At 56.0% G+C, this 19,273-nt stretch overlaps 2 protein-coding genes across 4 annotated transcripts; both read left to right on the forward strand.

The window, feature by feature from the left end:
- The first annotated feature begins 858 nt into the window (after positions 1-858).
- On the forward strand, positions 859-7,344 carry ACBD4 (acyl-CoA binding domain containing 4). Of its 3 annotated transcripts, XM_040989312.1 has the most exons (10): positions 954-971; positions 1,286-1,425; positions 1,674-1,794; positions 1,878-1,962; positions 2,090-2,210; positions 2,350-2,436; positions 2,637-2,725; positions 2,802-2,889; positions 3,764-3,903; positions 6,693-7,344. In XM_040989312.1, exons 2-10 carry the CDS (start codon positions 1,338-1,340, stop codon positions 6,816-6,818), a joined length of 945 nt encoding a protein of 314 aa, XP_040845246.1. In that variant the 5' UTR covers positions 954-971; positions 1,286-1,337; the 3' UTR covers positions 6,819-7,344. The 3 variants fall into 3 exon arrangements, with proteins under 3 accessions (XP_040845247.1, XP_040845245.1, XP_040845246.1); XM_040989313.1 differs by having other exon boundaries at positions 859-1,425; positions 6,696-7,344; XM_040989311.1 differs by having other exon boundaries at positions 860-1,425.
- A 4,871-nt stretch (positions 7,345-12,215) lies between these two features.
- Positions 12,216-14,200, forward strand: HEXIM1 (HEXIM P-TEFb complex subunit 1). Its single transcript, XM_040989315.1, has one exon. It carries the CDS (start codon positions 12,809-12,811, stop codon positions 13,835-13,837), a length of 1,029 nt encoding a protein of 342 aa, XP_040845249.1. The 5' UTR covers positions 12,216-12,808; the 3' UTR covers positions 13,838-14,200.
- Positions 14,201-19,273: the final 5,073 nt, after the last annotated feature.

Consider the following 19,273-nt stretch of genomic DNA (forward strand, 5'->3'; position numbering starts at 1 on the left):
GGCTGCGCAGGGAGTCAGACCAGGGGCAGGGGTGCAGGTCAGCTGGTCCTGGGCTAGGGGTCCTCGGAGCCGACGAGCCTGCAGGAGCAGAGCCACGCGGGATGCGGCTGGGGCGGGGGGTGGGCAGGAAGACGTTGGCAGTGACGTCATAGGATGACAGCCCCCTCCTCCCCCCATGGCGCCCCGAGCCAAGCCAGGCCGGCAGCCGTGCCCCCTCTCAGTGGCCGGGACAGGGAGGGTTGACGCCCAGTCTGTTGTCCTGACCCTGGGTTGTGGGACTGCAGGCTTGGGCAGCTTGCCTGCGGGGGTGAGCGTCCACGCGCGGGCATCGGCCGTGCCCCGGCTGCATTGCACGCGGGGGTGTCCGGCGGCCGCTGCCTGGAGCAGGTGCGGGAACCTGGGACGGAGAGCCGGCTCACAGCCCGCCGCGCAGCGACCCTCAGGGAAGGCTCCCTTTTTCACGACCTAGGTGTGCCACCTGCCTGCTGCGCCCCACCCGTCCCAGAGGGTCCCCCAGTGGGGAGATCCCGCGCGGACTTCCCGGGCTCTCTGCCTCACCATCAAGCCTTTAGCTTTGTACTTTTGATTTCACCGTTCTTTCCTCCAGAAATGACCTCCCTCGACCTACTCCTGACTTATTCTTTAAACTTCTCCAGGGCACCTGACGACCCAGGACGCGAGTGCCCACCAGGGGGCGCGAGGAGCCCGCCATGCTTCACTGTGTCCACGAGGAGGCGCTGCCGCCCGCCTCTGGCCGGCGCGGGATGGGAAGTCCTGCCCGTGGACAAGCCCCGCCTGGTTGGGAGAGGCGACCGCGAGGCTCTTTGCACAATCTTCAAAGGGCCGCGCTGAGTGGCCAGAGTGTAAAAGCTGAATGTGAAACGAGACCTCTGATTGGCTGAAAATTTCCCCCTCGCTCCGCGTCCTCATCCCGACCCGGTTGGACCCCGAGGTCAGTCGGGAAGCCGCGGGTGAGTGGCGCGAGAGGACTCGGGTGCCCGGGCGGTGGGCACTGCGGGCTGAGTGCGGGCCGGAGGCCGCACCTCCCGCCTCTGACTCCTCTCTCTTGCTGGGTCGCCGGAGTTGATGGACACTTGGGAGGGCGCGTCTGGGGGGTCTGGGTGGTGCTGCGACCGTGGTCTCTCCGTGCACCCCGGTTCTGGCCACCCTGGACCCAGCCACGCTGCCCTGAGCCAGGGAAAGGAGTCTCCCTGGGCTGCAGCGCTGGGCCCCGCGGGTGTCCGTCTCGGGCCGCTGAGGAGCTGAGTTCGCCCCCTCTGAAAAGCGGGGTATTCGGCTGGACCCAGAGGCCTGTCCCCGCCGAGGCTTGGAGCAGCATGGGCACCAAAGACGAGGACCCGGGGCCAGACTATCATAAGCAGTTCCACGCTGCTGTCAGTGTCATTCAGAACCTGCCAAAGAACGGTGAGGCTGCGGTGCACCCACGCCTAGGGGACGGGGCGCTGGGGGTTTGGACTCGGAGAAGGTATCCCTAACGCCTGCTATTCTTGCAGACGAGGCCCAACTTGGGCTGGCCTACCTTTCCCGTATTCTGCTCGGGCCCAGTTGCCCTGGGTGGGATCCCTCTTCAAGGTGGGAGTCGAGGGGGTGCAGTCTCTCTGCTATCCCTTGGGACTGATACAGGACCCGCCACTTCCCATCCCTCTGCCCAGGCTCTTACCGCCCATCCTATGAGGAGATGCTGAAATTCTACAGCTACTACAAGCAGGCTACCATGGGTCCCTGTGCGGTCCCCCGGCCTGGGTTCTGGGACCCTATTGGACGATACAAGTGGTGAGTTCCTCACCTGCCTGCTGGCAAGCCAGGCTGAGCAATCAGCCAGCTCTCTCACCACTCTCTGCGCCCCCCTTCCCCAGGGATGCCTGGAACAGCCTGGGCAAGATGAGCCGGGAGGAGGCCATGGCCGCTTACATCGCTGAGATGAAGCTGGTGGCCCAGAAGGTGGGCGAGCCCAAGGGACCAGCCAGCTGACTCTCACCGGGACAGTCCCCCCGGGAATCACCACTTCCTGTCGCTGCTGTGAGTCCCGGCTGTCTGGGTCCCCAGCCCATAGAGCCCCTTCCCACAGGTGATAGACACCGTGCCCCTGGGCGACATGGCAGAGGACATGTTTGGCTACTTTGAGCCCCTGTACCAGGTGATCCCCGGTATGCCAAGGCCACCGGACGCCTTTCTTAAAAGAGTCGCAGGTGAGACTTTGGCCAGGACTCTGCAAGTGCTGAGTGGGCTGGAGAGGGGCTGCAGGCTAGCGCCCCTGGGCCTGGACTGTCTCCCCGGGGCCCCGCCCCTTCCCTTGCAGCCTTGCCTCCAGGTGCTGCATCTCCACAGGCCGGAAAGAGCAGGTCCTAAATGGAGAGGTGGGAGCTGTCGCAGTATCTCCTGCCCCACCCCAGGAACCAGCACCTCCAGGCCAAGGTTAGTGCTGGGACAAGAGGGACAGGGGGTCGGACCCAAAGCAGGGGTGTCATGCGACGCCCGTCCCATTTTCTGTTCTAGGGCCTCCTTTGGGATCCCCTGTGTCTCTGACATCTGAGCAGGTGCCTGTGCTCACTGTTGGCCCTTCTCCACAGCCTGCTTGTCCCTAACGTATCTGTCCCCACCCCCCACTCCCCCAGAGGCTCGGTCACCCGGAGACCTGGACCCTGAGATCTTCTGTGACTCCCTGGAGCAGCTGGAACAGCTGGAGCAGCTGGAGCCTGAGCTGGTGAGACCACCGACCTCCCCACCAGTTGCCTCTGTGCCCCCATCCCCACCTTGGCAGCCTTGACTCATCTCAACAGGTGTGCCGGGAGCTGAGGGGAGCCGCTGGAGGAGAGGACAGCGCTGCCAGCACCCTGAAACACAGCCTGGATACCCACAGAGAGCAAGGTGGGCTCCCGCCCGACCTTTCACCCCACTGCCTTGCTCTGGGCTGCTGGCGTGGCAGGCCTCCTTGGAGCAGAGGTGAAAGTCCAGCGCTGGGATCGCAGGGTACAGCCTTGGTCCCGTAAGGGTTGTCAAACGACATCACTGCCTGGATGGGCTGAGTCCTTCCCGGCCCTGGTCTTCGCCCTGAGCCCTCCTGCCCCCAGGAGCCTGTGTGCTCTTGGCAGGGGTGGGAGTGAATCCTATCCCAGCTCTGCCACCCGCAGCTCAGTGGCCTTGGGAAAGCATCCCTTGTCTCTGGGCCTTCCATTGGGGAAGTTACAAAAGGAGAAGGAACAGTAGAGAGCTCTTGCATCCACTGGTTCTCCCACCAAATGGCTGCGCCAGCCGGGGATGTGTCAGGCTAAAGCCAGGAGCCAGAAGCCTCTTCCTGGTCTCCCGTGTGGCTGCAGGGGTGCAACCTCTTGGCCCATCCACCACTTCTTTCCCAGCTGCCTTAGCAGGGAGCTGGCTTAGAAGTGCAGCATCCCATGTTTGAACTGGCACCACGGACATTGGCTTAACCTGTTGTACCACAACGCTGCCTCCAGCATCTGAGTTCTGCCTGAGGCACTTTCTGCCCTCCTGCGTGTCCTTTAAGGGGCATGTTTGTAAAATACTGTCTCCTTCATTCCTTTAAGTAAACAGCCCTGTTTAGGAGGTGACATCTGCTCTCAATTTTCAGACGATAAAATGAGACTCAGAGAAGTTACCAATTTGCCCAAAGTCACCCAGCTAGAAAGGAGCAGTGTTGGGACTCAAACCCCAGCAGCTTGCCCCTTCCTTGTCTGTGGCGGGACGGCCTCCTGAGCCCACTTCCTGGGTCTCTGCTCTACAGAGGGGCTGGGGGGCACCCTGCTGGGGCCCCAGGAGCTGGACTCATGGCTGGTGGGGACAGTGCGAGCACTGCAGGATAACATGCGGGACGTCCAGGGCAGGCTGCAGAGCCTGGAGCACTTGCCCCTGGCCCCGGAGCAGGTGAGTCCCCCTGCCCCATGCACGCTGCAGCCTGGGGCGGTGCAGCCGGGGGTGGCTTCTCAGCTGGCTGGCCGCTTTGCCTTGGTCCCCACATCTCTGTCTAGAGAATGGGGTGGCTCATGCTGTGGACTAGGGGATAGATGCCCTGAAACTGCTTCTGTCCCCAGAAGCACACCGGGAGGGCACTCCTGCCTGCCTGTCTGGGGGTCCTTTCCCCCCTCCAGCCAGGACTTTATTTCTTAAAGATTTATTTAGTTAACCTAAGAGAGAAGTGAGCAGAGAAAAGGCAGTCTTCTATCTTGTAGCTCACTCTCCCCAAATGGCTATAAAGGCCAGGGCTGGGCTAGGTCTTGATCAGGTGCCTGGAGCTCCATCCAGATCTCCCATATGGGGGCAGGGGCCCAAGCACAAGCCATTCTCTGCTGCTTTCTCAGCCCGTTAGCAAGGAGCTGGATGGGAGGTGAAGCAGCCGGGACTCAAACCTGTGCTCATATGAAATGTGGCTATCCCAGGTGGCGGCTTAACTCTCTGTGCCATAGTGGTGTCCCCAGCAGCCAGGGCTTCTGTTCCCAAATGTAGGGCCTGTCAGCCTTGCCATCCCTCAAGCCCTTCCCTCCCACAGTCTGCCTGTCTCTTACCCCTGGGCCCTGCTCCTTTCCTCCTTGTGGGTGGGGGAAGCCAAGGCTCTGAGAGGTTGAGTCAGCCGCCTGAAGGCACACAGCCTAGGAGCACTGCCCTGGGCTGGGGGTGTGGCTGCTTGCCCAGCACAGCACCAGCCTTCTCCCATGGGCCCTGTTGTTGCTATGAAGTAATGGAGCTTGGGGTGACCCCAAGTCTGGTTCCCCAACCTCTTGCTGCTGCCCACATTAAGTGTGAATGGGTTTGGTCTTGAGAAGCCCAGGGGTGTGAGGGTAGGAAGAGTTGAGCTGCTGGATTTTGGGAACCACTGGAGTCACCCCTAACCCAGTGGCCCTGAGCCGTGGTGGCCGAGATGGCCTCAGGCCCACAGTGGCCAAACCTTTCAACACTGCCTCCTTGCCCAGGGCTGGCTTGCATTTTGCTTTTGTTAACCATTTCCTAATTTAAATGCTGAGCATCTTATTCTTTTTTTATTTATTTATTTTTTAAATGCTGAGGATCTTAAAGTGGAGCCCAGACACGGTGATGTCACAGCATTCCATTTGGAAATGCCTGAGTTTGCATCTCTCAACATTCCATTCTATAGCCAATGCAACAAGTTTTTATCAGCCACAATTACTGTCTGCTTTTTTAATTAAAGATTTATTTATTTATTTGAAAGGCAACATTACAGAGAGAGAGAGAGCTCCTCCATTATCTGGTTTAGTCCCCAAATGGCTGTAACAGCCTTGGCTGCTACACCAGGCCAGATCGGAAGCCAGAAGTTCCATCATGTCTTGCCCATGAATATCACTCACAATAATTAATCCGTTCATTGAACTAAACACATAACCGAATGCACACTCCCCCAGCTCTCGGGAAATTGTCCTGGCAGCCTCTCTGACCAGTCCAGGCTCCCCTGCCATGGAATTTCCTTTGATCTTGACCACTCCCTCTCGCTGAGGCCTTGCTGACCACAGTGGCCAGGGTCTTCTGGCCTGTGCCACCATCTGGGGCCTCGTGGCATTCCTGCGGTTTGTGCCACTGCACCTTGTCCTGGCCGTCAGCTTGGGTAGAGCCAGCTGACATCAGAGGCGGCATTCTCCACAGGAAGGCCCAGGAAGACACCGCATTAGCGACCAGATGGGCCAGTGGCATGGAGGCAGCAGTCGATCCCACTTGTTGACATTCTGCCTTAGAAGCTGAGGTCATCCAGTTTCTGGTTCCTGTCAACCCTGCTTGACATGATTTGGCAATAACTTACTTGAAAGACAGAGTTCCCCCATTCTCTCTGGTTCTTTTCTCCAAACAGCTGCAGTAGACTGGGTTGAGCCAGGCAGAAGCCAGGGGCCTGGAATTCCACCAGCAGCTCCCATGTGGGTGATGGGCCCAGGTACATGGGTGACACTCCACTGCCTGCCCAGGAGCACTCGCAGGGAGTTGAATGGGAAACAGAGCAGAAGGGACTCCAGGCTGCGATGCTGGTGTCCCAGGAGGCAGCTTTAATCCATTTTAATCCACTAATACAGTGCCAGCCCTTTGACAATTGATGACCCTTGTCTGAATCAATAATTGATTTAGTAATGGCAAAAAAAAGTTGATTTTTAAATCCTATTATTTCTGACACATTTATTAGCCATCCATTTTCTGTCGAGTTTCTCTGAAATACAGTGCCTTATGGAAAGACAGGATAAGTGCTCGATTCTTTCTCAATTAGCTATTTTTAAAGTGAGGAGTGAATTTAAAAGCCACTGCAAGGATGATGGTGACAATTTCCAGCATTCCTTCTCTCCGAGTGTCCTTATGAACTCTGGATTGTAACGATTCCCAGTCCAGCCAGCTGCAGGCAGCAGTGCCAATGGTCACAGCTGTGCCAGCTCAAGCCAGGTCCTAGGATGGGGCCATACTCATCTTTGGCAGTTAGCTTGCTTTCTGAAAGCACCACGTCCACCTCTTCTGTGCCTGCCCCAGGAACCATCACCTACATCCCCGCCCTTTGCATCACAGGGGGTCACCCACCGCTGGATGGCCCAGAGCACCCACTCCTGACACCTGGTGCTACCCCGGGAGGGGACGCGTGGGGACCCACTCTCCTTGTGGGCCTCTGCAGGTCCTTCAGGAGGGCTGTGCTGGGCCCCAGCTGGCTCCTGATTCCCCTCCCCTCTTGGCAGCAGAGGTCCCGGCCCAGGGCTCGCCCGTGGCCCCGGAGGCTCTCAGCTCCCACGCTGCTCTTCTTCCTCCTGTGGCCCTTTGTCGTCCAGTGGCTCTACCGACAGTTTCGGACTCTGAAGAGGTGATTCTTGAGACTGGGGCTCAGCTAGGCGAGGGGGTCCCTCTCCTGGGGACCCAGGTTTTCTGAAGCTCTACAGAACGGCAGTAAAAGTGCCCCGCCCACCACTGTTTGCCTTGGCACCGCCTGCACACGAAGAGGGGGACCCTAAGACCTCACCCTTCACTGCTGCTCGGCACCGCCTCCCAGAGCCCCCCTCCTTCGGGGAGCCCTCAACTGCGGCGCCCCACCCGGGCTCCGGACGCGCCCGCCCCGGGGCGGAGCTGCCGGCCCCAGCCCCCTGCCTTCCCCACCCGCTGGGTCACCTGACTGCCCGTCCCACCCCGCACTGCTCTGGAGCAAGTTGGGACTTGGGCCGGGCCTTGGAAGGGTGATTGGCTGTGGCTGCGAGAGGGAGGAGGGCGCAGGCCCAGGGGGAAGGGGCGTCCGTGGTGCCCTCCGTGCCCACCGCCCCCGCCGCACGCACTCAGGACGTCTTCACCGGAAATTTCACTTACAAATGAAATATTTCACTAAATAAAAGGAAACCTTAATCTTCTGCCTTCTGGGCTCCCACGGAAGGAGCAGGGGAGGGGGGGCACGAGGCACAAACCCTCTTCCCGCTCCAGCCCCCGGCCCCGGCGGTCTGCCAGCCAGCCAAGGGTATTTTCTGACTGAGGAATATTTTCCCTCCTCCCTAGTAGAGGAGGGGAAAACAGGCGTCGGCCTGGGAGGGGGCAGGAGCGCCCTGGGCAGGGCGGAGCGTGGGACGCCTCCACAATCCATCGGGGGCCGCGCCCCTAGGGTGCAGGGGTGGAGGGGAGCGGGTCGCGGGCATAGGTTGGCCGCTCATGGGCATGGCTGAGTAACTGCTTCTCCCTGGCGACTTGGGAGGGCTGGAGCTTTGAGAAGTGACCGCTGCCCGCCCACCCCTTCTTAGCGGCTTGTCCCGATGCCCCCTAGCTCCACAACTTGGATGCACAGGCCTTCCCAGAGAATTCTGGAGAACATTGGAGCGCCAAGGAGCCGCTGGCTCCGCCGCATGTAGGCAGCATGAGACTCGCATTGGACTTGGCCTAGCAGGACCCCGTGGCGTGGCATGGCGCAGGCGCTTGCCTTTCTAATTTTTCCTTAGCCTTGCCTGGAGGCATTGGCCTCCTCTCTCAGGTCAGCCAGCTCCAGGTGTCCCTATGCCGCCTTGGCTCTAGCTATATGCCAGGCTATATTCATTGGTGAACTTGCCCACTTGAGTGTCTCCTGCCACTTGGAGACCCCGGGCCAGAGTTCCCACTCCGGAGGGTGATGGACAGAAGCAGCCTGAGACCCCTGCAGCTGCCACAGCACCCAAAGGCCCCTGGCTAAAGACCTTGCATCTGCTGAGTTCTCTTGTTCACTCCTGGCCTTAACTGCTGCCGCAGGTGTGGCCTCTGCGGCTCCTGGAAGCTACACACACTTTGGCCTACAGTGTCCCCAAGGCACCGTGGTCCTTCATCACATCTCTAAGGAGCCCTGTTGGTGCCCAGGGTCACCAGCAGAGGCTGAATAAACAAGGAGGGACAGCCTGGCCGTAAGAGATGGGATTGCACGGATCCCACTTTCCTTGCAGGCCAGCAGTGCAACGGTGCCAGATTCTTAACTGCTCTGGGCTTGCATTCCCTTGTTGGTGGGCCCTTCACCATCTGGGCTGCACAATGACTAGGCCATGAAACATGGCCTCCTGAGGATTGGAACTCCGCAAACAATATGGTGCCTCATCTGACAGGATTCTAGAACTGCACAATTTCTCAACTACTGGGGAATGGGAACCCTGGTACTCCACCGCTGAGCCCCGTGTAGACCTGTAGCTCCAATATCTGACTGAAGTGTCCCCAGGAGTCTTCTGGAGTCTGAAAAATTGGGGATAACAATGGTCTCGGTCAAGTTCTCTGTGCCCAGTAGGGCAGTGCTTTCTGGGTTTGTGTGTGTGTGTGTGTGCAGGCACGCATATCATCAAAGGTCTTTGTCTCTGCCTTTCAAACACATGAAAACACTTCTGAAAGAACTGAAATCCATGCATAATTTCCCTTCAAGTTTTTGGAGTCTCTGTTGTATGTGCAATGCAATTTTTTACATCCTTCACCAAAGTTTGTTTTGTTTTTAAGATCTATGGCTGCAACAGCTGGGGTAAACCAGGCTGAAGCATGGCGCCTGGAGATTCTCCAGGGTCTCCCAGGGGCTCTGGGGCACAGGTACCCTGGCTGCCTCTCCCAGGCGTGTTAGCAGGGAGCTGCATCAGAAACAGAGCGGCTGGGACACTAACAGGGCATTGCACCACAGACAGCAGGTTAACGGACCAGCGCTGGCCTCAGTAAACACCTTTCTTTTTTTTTTTTTTTTAATTAATTTTTTTTTATTACAAAATCAGATATACAGAGGAGGAAAATCTTCCATCTGATGATTCACTTCCCAAGTGAGCGCAATGGCCAGTGCTGCACCGATCCGAAGCCAGGAGCCAGGAGCTTCTTCTAAGTGTCCCATGCAGCTTCAGGCTTTGGGCCGTCCTGGACTGCTTTCCCAGGCCACAAGCAGGGAGCTGGATGGGAAGTGGAGCTGCCGGGATTAGAACTGGCATCCATATGGGATCCTGGCGTGTTTAAGGCGAGGACTTTAGCTGCTAGGCCACCACGCTGGCCTGTAAACAACTTTCATTGCACTTTTCCATGAACTTTCTGAAGTGTCTTAGCTTAGGGTATGTGTTCCACTCCATGGAACTATATCTGCAGTCCTCTTGCCTTTGGGCCACCTTGCCTGAAAACTGTGCTCACCTCTGCCTGCCAGAACTCCCAGCTTACAGCGTATCTGGAGGCAGTGGGGACGCGTCATTCATTCATCTTTATGCCCTCCTGTCGCAAACACCGAGCCCAGTCACTGGAACAAACGCCACCAGTCGAGAGAATGGATGCTTGCAATCAAGTGTTTATTCCAGCAAGCATACACTGAACAGGACAGGGGAAGCCACCGTGAGCACCCTGGACTTCGGTCTTGAGGAAATCTGCTGGGCTTTGGTTCTGGCCTAGTGGGAACCTGCTGGGCCTTTGGCTCCGGCCTTGTTGGAGCCTGCAAGCTTCGGATGGAAGCCCGAGGGTTTTGGCTCCGGTCTAGTGGGAGCCTGCTAGACAGGAGCCAAAACCAAGGCATGGGACCAAGGCATGGGTTTTTATACAATTCAGAGGGGGCCACCACGCCGGGCCCATACATGGGGGTTTCTTGACAGGAAGGATAGGAGAGGTGGCCCCATTTCACCTCTGAAGTTTAGGAAGATGGGGTCACTTCTGCTCAAATACTCCAACATACATACTATATCCATTATTAAGTCACAGCATAGTCTACAAAAAAGGTCTATTAGTATAGCTATTCCTGGGTTATCAATCTCAGACAAAAGTGTAGTAATATTAAGGATATAATTGAGGTTGTTAATAATATTACTTCCCATATTAATTTTTATCTACACCCATATTAAGTATGTATTGATGGCACAGTACAGATGCAAATAGGAGTAAATAAACACTTACAATCAGACTGCTCCTATCACCTCCTCCAACAGACATTTGTGGAAGGAAGAAGTCACGGCCCCGTGTGGGGTTGGAAAAAAAAAAAAAACAACAACGAAATTCAGGGGTTTTGAGGGGAAAAAATGGGGGGGGGGGCTGGATTTTGTATTTGGGACAGAACATGTAGTAGCACAGGAGTCCCAGAGAACTATGGTGAGTTTGTCGTGTGACCTTGGGTAAGTCAACTTCTCTAGGTTTTAGGAAGATTTCCTCCTCCTAAAATGGAGGGGAGGATTCCCAGCGGGTCTCCCTCCCTGAAAGGGAGGCGGGCTGGCTATGATGTTCTGTGACTCGCATCAAGGCAGAAAGGCTTTGCCGGCCCTCCAGAACAAGAATGGGTAGCCACCGGGGGAGGGGGAGTGGCAGCGGCGGGAGGAGCCCGTCAGTGGGGGAGGGCCTGGAGTCTGCAGGATTCTCCCCACGATTGCATATGGCCCCCTCTCTCCGTTAATAATACCCGGGTCGGGTTCAGCCCCTCACCCCCGCCCGGGGATGCCTCCTGCTGGGCCGCGGCGCGCACACCTCCCCCCGGAGGATGGCGCCTCCTTCACTGCCCCCGACCCCCAGTTAGCAAAGCAGGATTTATTTAGGGCAAAAAGGGAAACGCGCTCCTGTCATAGTGGCAGGAGAGGGTTCCAAGCGTCCCGAGGGGAAAAAAACCCAGGCCTCTTTTACTTTTGATAGCCAAGGGTGACTTATAATATTTCGACTATTATTTTTCGAGCCGCTCCCCATAAAGAGGCCCATTCGCCGGCTTGGCCTCCGCTGTTCCGGCTCCGGAAACGTTCCAGGTCGGAAGTGAAGGGACCGAGTCGACCCCAGGAGGCCATTTTCTTCGACAGAAGCTTGAGGCCCCGGGGGCGAGTCCTCCAGCGCTGGCCTGCGCCTGCCGATGGCAGCCCGGGCCCACACAGGCTCAAGCCGCGGGTCGCCCGAGTGCAGAAGCCCCCCGGGACGGAGAGGTCTTTCAGGGCTCGGCCTCGGCCACCTTCCCCCAAAAGGGTCCCGGAGGTCGACGTCACCCGGGACTCGAACCCGCCCCCTTCCGAGGCCTAGCTGGAGGTGGCGGTGCGGAACGCAGCTACACTGTCCCTTTAAGGCGGCACTTTTTATTCTGCATTTGTTTACTTCTTCATGCGCCTTTCGTTTATCTTTTTTGTTGTTGTTTTGTTTTTTTTGGAAAGCGTCGCTACGACGTCCCCCTGCAGACGCCAGCCGCGGGCGCCTGCACCCGCGTCCCCGGTCGCTCTTCACGGCATTTAATCCTCCTTTATGTTTTAGGGACTACTTTTTAGGACCCAACCATTTTCGCGGTAGCTGACCAGTGTTTGTGACGGTCGGAACCCTCCCGCTGAGGCCCGAACGTCGTGGTCATCTTTAACGCGCTCTGTTCCATGAACATATCCCGTTCGCGTTCCGGCCAGGCCCTCGAACCTTCTCTCATTCCTGGAACGGAATGGTACGGTCCGCAGCCCGCCTGGTCGCCTCTGCCATTGGCCCGCCCTCCTGAGACTGACGTGTTCCTGCTGGCCAATGGTGGCTCACGTTTCTCTAGCGAGGGCTCAGCGTTGGCACGGAGCGGCCTAGGAGACGCACCCTACGCCTTCGGGGATTGGCTACGTCGCACCGCGCGCGAGGACGGCGGGGCCGGACGAAGGGGACTACGACTCCCGGCTGCCCGCGGTGCACACTGCGTTACGCATGCGCGCGGGCGGGGCCAACCAAGTCCTATATAAAAGGCGCGCAGAGGGCTTGGAGACAGCAGTTGGAAGTTGGCAGGTGGAGAGGCAGGTTGGGAGGGAGGTCTGGGAGGAGGCGGAAGAGGCGCCGTCCGAGGGGGAGGAGGGAGGGAGGAGACGAGGAGGAGGAGGAGGCGGAGGAGAGCTGAGCTGAGCATCGGGCCCGGAGCGGGATGAGTTTGTCTGTCCTCGGCGGAGGCTCCGGCCGGGCCTAGGGAACTGGAAGCTGGGGTCGGAGCGACACCCGTGCAAGTGGGAGGCGGCGGCTCTGGGACTTTAACCCCTTGTGGGCTCTGCGGCAGGGGATTTAACCCTTTGTGGGTTCGGCCCCTCGGAGGCGGCGTCATCGGGTAGTTTTAACCCCTTCGAGGCTGGGTCTCACTCGCTGGACTTGGAGCTCCTCTCGGTGCCCACCGGCTCCTCGGTCGGGAGGCGTGAGGCCCACCCGCGCTGCACCCCCTCGGACCCGCCAACTGGCCGCGCCGTCGGCGCTTAACCCTTTCCCAACTTGGGCGCCTTAAGTTGCGATCGGAGTTTGCCGGCAGGACTCGCTCACCGCATCCTTGCAGGAATCGCCGAAGAGGACTCGGACACCTTCAGCACCAGAAGAGAAAGCCCTTCTGCTCCCTCCCTCTTCAAGGATTGGTAGCTAACATTTGTCCAACTTGGACAAGAGGACTCCACTAGCCATGGCCGAGTCACTCTTGTCAGAATACCAACACCAGCCTCAAACTAGCAACTGTACAGGTGCTGCTGTGGTCCCCGGAGAGGACGCCGAGTGCGCCCCGGGCGCGGAGGAGCGGGTGCCCGCCGAGGACAGTAGGTGGCAATCGAGAGCGTCCCCCGAGTCCGGCGGCCGTCCGGGGCCGGCGGGGGAAGGGAGTCCGGAGCCTCCGCAGACCCAGGCCGGGCCAGAACCCGGAGCCCGGAGCCGGAACGGGGCCGGCCTGGCCGCGGGCGGCGCGCCCTCGCCGGCGGCGGGAGCGGACCCGCCGGCGCAGGACGCGGAGGCCAACAAGTTGGAGGCTCCGGCTGCAGGGGGCGAGGCGGCCTGGGGCCATCAGAGACACCTGGGCAAGAAGAAGCACCGCAGGCGCCCCTCCAAGAAGAAGCGGCATTGGAAGCCCTACTACAAGCTGACCTGGGAGGAGAAGAGAAAGTTCGACGAGAAGCAGAGCTTGCGAGCCTCGAGGATTCGAGCCGAGATGTTCGCCAAGGGCCAGCCGGTCGCGCCGTACAACACCACGCAGTTCCTTATGGACGATCACGACCAAGAAGAGCCGGATCTCAAGACCGGCTTCTGCCCTAAGCGGTCCGCCACCAAATCCGACACCAGCGACGAGGACTTCATGGAGGAGGGGGGCGAGGAGGACGGGGGCAGCGACGGGATGGGAGGGGACGGCAGCGAGTTCCTGCAGCGCGACTTCTCGGAGACGTACGAGCGGTACCACGCCGAGAGCCTGCAGAACATGAGCAAGCAGGAGCTCATCAAGGAGTACCTGGAGCTGGAGAAGTGCCTCTCGCGGATGGAGGACGAGAACAACCGGCTGCGGCTCGAGAGCCGGCGGCCGGGCGACGAGGCGCGCGTGCGGGAGCTGGAGCTGGAGCTGGAGCGGCTGCGCGCCGAGAACCTGCAGCTGCTGAGCGAGCAGCAGAGGCGCGGGCTGCAGGAGCGCGGGCTGCAGGAGCGCGCGCCGCTCTCCAAGTTGGCCGAGTGAGCGCGGCCGGGGACCTTGGCCGGGACGGGACATTGCAGGTGTACATAAGACGGCGGACCTTTTTATGACAGAATCAGAAAACCCCCCAGCACACACCCCACCCCGGCTTCGGTTGGTTTGGTAAATTTAGCTATGGTGTAGCTGCGTGCTTTCTCCTGTTCTTTAATTATGTGAAACTGAAGGTTGCTTTTCTTGTTTTCCTTTATAGAAGTTCTTTAAATGTGCAAGTAAGTTGTCCAAGGTATATATAATACATTTTTCCTGTTTAAAAAAAAGATCTCCTCCTCAAATGGAGCTATAAGGTGGCCAAATCTGAGAATAAATTCATTCTAGTTATAATAAATTTAATATTTGTAAATGTAATGTAGCTTCAGTGTGCTTTCTATAACTCGAAATGCTAATGATTTCTGTGGTGCATTTTTGGGGGGGAAGAAAAATTGTCAGTTTGTGAAGAAATAGCTTTAATGTCAGTTTTCAATTTGCTGTTTTTCGTTTTGTTTTAGTATGCTGCATTAGGCAGTTCAGGCAAAATAGAATTTCTTACTTGAGTGTGCTTGTTTCTGCCGCCTTAGTTGTCCGTTGCCAAAGACAAGTAGTGTTGGGTGTTTGGAGGAGTGGAAAGCGACTACAAACAGAAGTTAAAGTTTAATTCTGGGTCTCAATAGCCATTGAAAAGTTTAACAAAAATGTAAGGTAATTTGGCAGTTGGTCAGGCTGTCCAACTGGCCAGCCTCCCTTCAACTTTTTTTTTTTTTAAGTAATCCTTCCCTTCCCCCTAGAAAGGCTGCAAATTCTGCATGCCTGGTTGAGGCTCCTGACAAACCTCTTGCTTTCTTAGTTCAAGTAAAGGTTAGACAAATTTGTAGGATAGCTGTTTAGAAGTTGGGGATACTGGATTTACAGAGGAAATGCCTGTTGGGGGATTCTGAAACTTAACTTTAACTGTCCAGCACTTATGTGCTCATTATACTAGAAAAAGGGAACAGGCCCTAAGAAATGGCCTGATCTGCCTTTCCCGATGGTCTGACAATGAGCAGGTGTGTGTCTTCACAGCGAATCAGGTGGATTAGGGAGCCGGGTGAGCTCCTGGATGCAGGGCTCCAGGGAGGAGCCACCCTGCCCACGGAGCTCCACTCTGCTCAGCTGCTGCTAGTTCTGCTCTAGGAGTTGCAGGGAAGCCCTGTAGAGTACCTGCTGCTCCCCAGTCACACTGAGAAGGAAATGACGTGATTACTCCCTGGGGACACACTGGGCAACCCTGCCAGGGGGCAACCACGCTACCTGCCCACCAGCTCAGGGCTTTATTGACTGGTCCTACCAGCTACAGGGGACCTTGGAACCCATGAACTCCCTGAGATTTTATGTAGACTTCTGGGAGGAGGGTGCAAGAGACTTGGATCAAACCCCTTGGAGGTTCAGAACTCCTGCCATCGGGGAAGCCTGCGTTAGCCAGGAGGGCCATTTAGGGCCTTGGAGGCAGCCTTGGCTGGTCCACTGGAGCCATTGCACGCTGGGTTTTTGTCTTTGGCCTAAAAATCACACTATCTTGAAAGAGTTTTAGTATTTTTTCTGCTATGACGTCATGCAGCATCTCAGGGGGAAAAAAAAAAGCTGCTTGGAAAGGCAGCTGCAACAGTGCCCCCTGGCTTCACGGCCGGGAACACCGCCTTCCACCGTGCTGGGATGCAGGCAGCGGGGATCCTCTTCAATAATTATAAAGAACTTACCACAATACCATCAGAAGTCTGAAATATCTAACATGAATCCTGGAAAGATGATAAATTATTTAATATGTTTTAAGATAAAGTCTTTAAAAATAAATGAATATTGAAGGTGACTCCCCTGAATACTCTGCTCCACCTTGTTAGGGAATGTTGAATGTAGTGGCATTCTACTAAGTTCTTAGAATGCTGTTCTGTGCAAAAATCTGTTCCCCTTCAACATTTAGTACATGAAATGTTACCTTCTTGCTCTCCTGGCAGTGAAGGAGGGGAGATGCTGAGTAATGGGGAGCTGTGGCAAGTGTTCCCTAGACTCAAGCACGTCACTAAAGTTCTCTAACATCTCACAAAAGATCGCTGTTTTAAACAGCAGAGTGACAGGGCAGTGACATCTTCTGTCGGTTTACTCCCCACATGGTCCCCACAGCCAGGTCCAGACCAGCCCAAAGTAAGGTGCCAGGACATTCACCCTGCCCCCCACACGGGCTAGAGGCCCCCCAAGTACTGCCTTCCTCGGCACATTCATGGGGTGGGCTGGGGCCAAGCAGCAGGGACTTGATCCAGCATTCCATATGAAAAGAAAGCAGCAGCTCAACCTGCTGGCCCCTGTCTTTTAAGACTTATTTTTATTGGAAAGTCATATATACAGACAGGAGAGACAGGAAGATTTTCCAGCATTTTTAAAAGACATTTTTATTGAAAAGGCAGATTAAAAGAAAAGGAGAGACAGACTTCCTGTCCGCTGATCACTTCCCAAGTGGCTGCAATGGCTGAAGCTGAGTCAATCCAAAGGAGCTAGGAGCTTTTCTGGGTCTCCCACATGAGTTTAGGGTCCCAAGGCTTTGAGCCACCCTCTCCCTTCCCAGGCAACAGAAGGGAGCTAGATGGGAAGTTGGGGCTGCTGGGACAAGAACCAACCAGCACTCATATGGGATCCTGGTGAGGACTTTAGCCACAGGGTCAACCCAGTAGACCTTCTAACATTTTAACTGAGTTGCTCAAAAGATCAGATTTACAAATGAGCAATTTTCATGTCACTGTTCTCATGCAGGCATCCAACCAGAAAGAACTGCTCTGCAAACTAGCAGGACACACCTTTATCCTTAAGGATGGGTTTTCTGGAGTCAGTCTACAGCAAAGGCAGTGGAAGACAGGCTCCATTAGCGTTCAGCTTAGGGGTGGAGGAAGCCAGGGAGCTCCAGGTTGGTTTAGTGCTGAAAAGAAGACTAGGTATGTCTAAAGAGAGAGGAACCATAAAATCTGATAGAACCAGGAGTTAGAAAACTAAGGGCAGAGCTGGCTTTGTGCCACAGCGGGCTGGGTGCTGCCTGAGAAGCTCACTGGCAACCACAGGAGCACAGGTTTCAGTTCCAGCTGTTCTCCCCAACCTACTCCCTGCTGGTGCGCCTGGGAAAGAGGCAGAGCGCCCAGGTGATTGGGCCCCTGCCACCAATGAGAAACTCAGTGGAGTTCCAGGCTCCTGGCTTTGTCCTGCTCTAGCCTCAGCTTCTGCAGTCATTTGGGGAATGAACCATCTGATGGAAATCTAATTCTGACTTTCAAGTAAATACATCCTTTACAAAATGTAAGGTACTGCTGGTGTGTTATTGGTTCTGCTTAACCCCAGAGTAGTTGCCCTTTGATCAGTCTTCATTTACACTTCACCCGAAATAAAGTAAACACTTGAAGGAAATGTAAATGCAAATACTTAACCCCCAATGAATTAAAAAATTACAGAAACCAGGGTCCACTGAGGTAGCTTAATTACTAAAGTCTTCGCCTTGCATGTGCCCCGGGTCCCATATGGGTACCAGTTCGTGTCCCAGCTGCTCCACTTCCTTTCCAGCTCCCTGCTTGTGGCCTGGGAAAGCAGTTGAGGATGGCCCAAAGCCTCGGGACCCTGTACACACATGGGAGACCCAGAAGAAGCTCCTCGCACCTGGCTTCAGATCGGTTTAGCTCTGGCTGTAGCAGCCACTGGATGAGTGAATCAACGGACAGAACATCTTCCTCTGTCTCTTCTCTGTTTATCTGACTTTCCAGTAAATAAATTACAGAAACTAAAGAAGGACCTCACAGAATTAAAAAAAAAAAATATCCACAACTAAATAACCTGTTCTTAGAAAAATCAAAGACTTGGTGTGATGGCTCAATGGCTGAATCCTTGCCTTGCAGGTGCCAGGATCCCACACAGACCTTGCTTCATGTCCTGGCTGCTCTGCTTCCCATCCAGCTCCCTGCTTGTGGCCTGGGAAAGCAGTTGAGGATGGCCCAAAGCCTTGGGACCCTGCACCCATGGGTGAGACCTGGAAGAGCTCCTGGCTCGTGGCTTCAGATCAGCACAGCACTGGCCGTTGCAGTCACTTAGGGACTGAATCATTGGACAGAAGATCTTCCTCTCTGTCTCTCCTCCTCTCTGTATATCTGACTTTGCAATAAAAATAAATAAATCTTTAAAATTTTTTTGAAAGAAAATGTCTAATTCAGGCCTTGAACACCATGGGAGCTGCTGACCAAAAGGGAATCATACTCATACATTTCAACTGGAACAAAACCCACAGTCCATTTCATCTTTGAATATGAAAACATCGACTGCTTCTTGAAGAAAAACCAAAGGCTAGGTTTACACAATATCAGTTCAACCTCTTACAAGTCCTCCCCAACAAACTTGTCCTTGGGTTTCGGAGAAGAGTATAGGGCTGTTGCTGTGGCATGAGGTAAGCTGCTCCTTCAACGGCAGCAGCTGTACCCCTAACTGAGCTCCCAACTGAGGCGGCTAAGAAGGCAGAAGAGGCTTGCCATGCCCTGAGGACCCTGTACCCACACGGGAGCCTGGATGGGGCCATGTCCTGAGGACCCTGTACCCACACAGAAGCCTGGATGGGGCCATGTCCTGAGGACCCTGTACCCACACAGAAGCCTGGATGGGGCCGTGCCCTGAGGACCCTGTACCCACACAGAAGCCTGGATGGGGCCGTGCCCTGAGGACCCTGTACCCACACGGGAGCCTGGATGGGGCCGTGCCCTGGGGACCCTGTACCCACACGGGAGCCTGGATGGGGCCGTGCCCTGGGGACCCTGTACCCACACGGGAGCCTGGATGGGGCCGTGCCCTGGGGACCCTGTACCCACACGGGAGCCTGGATGGGGCCGTGCCCTGGGGACCCTGTACCCACACGGGAGCCTGGATGGGGCCGTGCCCTGGGGACCCTGTACCCATACGGGAGCCTGGATGGGGCCGTGCCCTGGGGACCCTTGGGATGCCCAGCTTCAGTGTGGATCCGTCCTAGTTGCTGCAGCCACTTGGGGACTGAACAGCAGATGGAAGATCCATCACCTTGCCTTTCATCAAATAACTACACACATAAATCTGATGCCAGTGCTGTGGCATGACTGGTTCAGCTATTCCCTATAACACTGATAACCCACTTCTGTATTTCTGAGTCACTGCTCTACTTCCATTCCAGCTCCATGCGGATGCTTCTAAGAAAGCAGCAGAGGATGGCCCAAGTGCTTGGGTTCCTGTACCCAACGCGAGACCTGGAAAAATCTCCTGGCTCCTGGCTTCCAATACGCTCAGCTGCAGCTGTTAGTCATTTGAGGAGTGAGGCAGCAGATGGACTATCTTTCTTCTCCTCTCTTGATCTGTAACTCTACCTTGGAAGTAAATAAATATTAAGAAAAGTCACTCTAATCAACTATGTACAAATCATAA

This window comes from Ochotona curzoniae, unplaced genomic scaffold, assembly GCF_017591425.1.
Source record: "Ochotona curzoniae isolate NIBS_2020 unplaced genomic scaffold, NIBS_Ocur_1.0 contig_520, whole genome shotgun sequence".
Lineage (NCBI taxonomy): Eukaryota > Metazoa > Chordata > Mammalia > Lagomorpha > Ochotonidae > Ochotona > Ochotona curzoniae.

Excerpts from the sequence above, each read along its gene's own strand:
- ACBD4 (XM_040989311.1), top strand. The coding sequence starts at position 1,338 with ATGGGCACCAAAGACGAGGACCCGGGGCCAGACTATCATAAGCAGTTC. Across the intron at positions 1,795-1,877 it reads CCTATTGGACGATACAAGTG|GGATGCCTGGAACAGCCTGG; the intron begins GTGAGTTCCTCA and ends CCCCTTCCCCAG. Across the intron at positions 2,890-3,763 it reads GGATACCCACAGAGAGCAAG|AGGGGCTGGGGGGCACCCTG; the intron begins GTGGGCTCCCGC and ends TCTGCTCTACAG.
- HEXIM1 (XM_040989315.1), top strand. The coding sequence starts at position 12,809 with ATGGCCGAGTCACTCTTGTCAGAATACCAACACCAGCCTCAAACTAGC.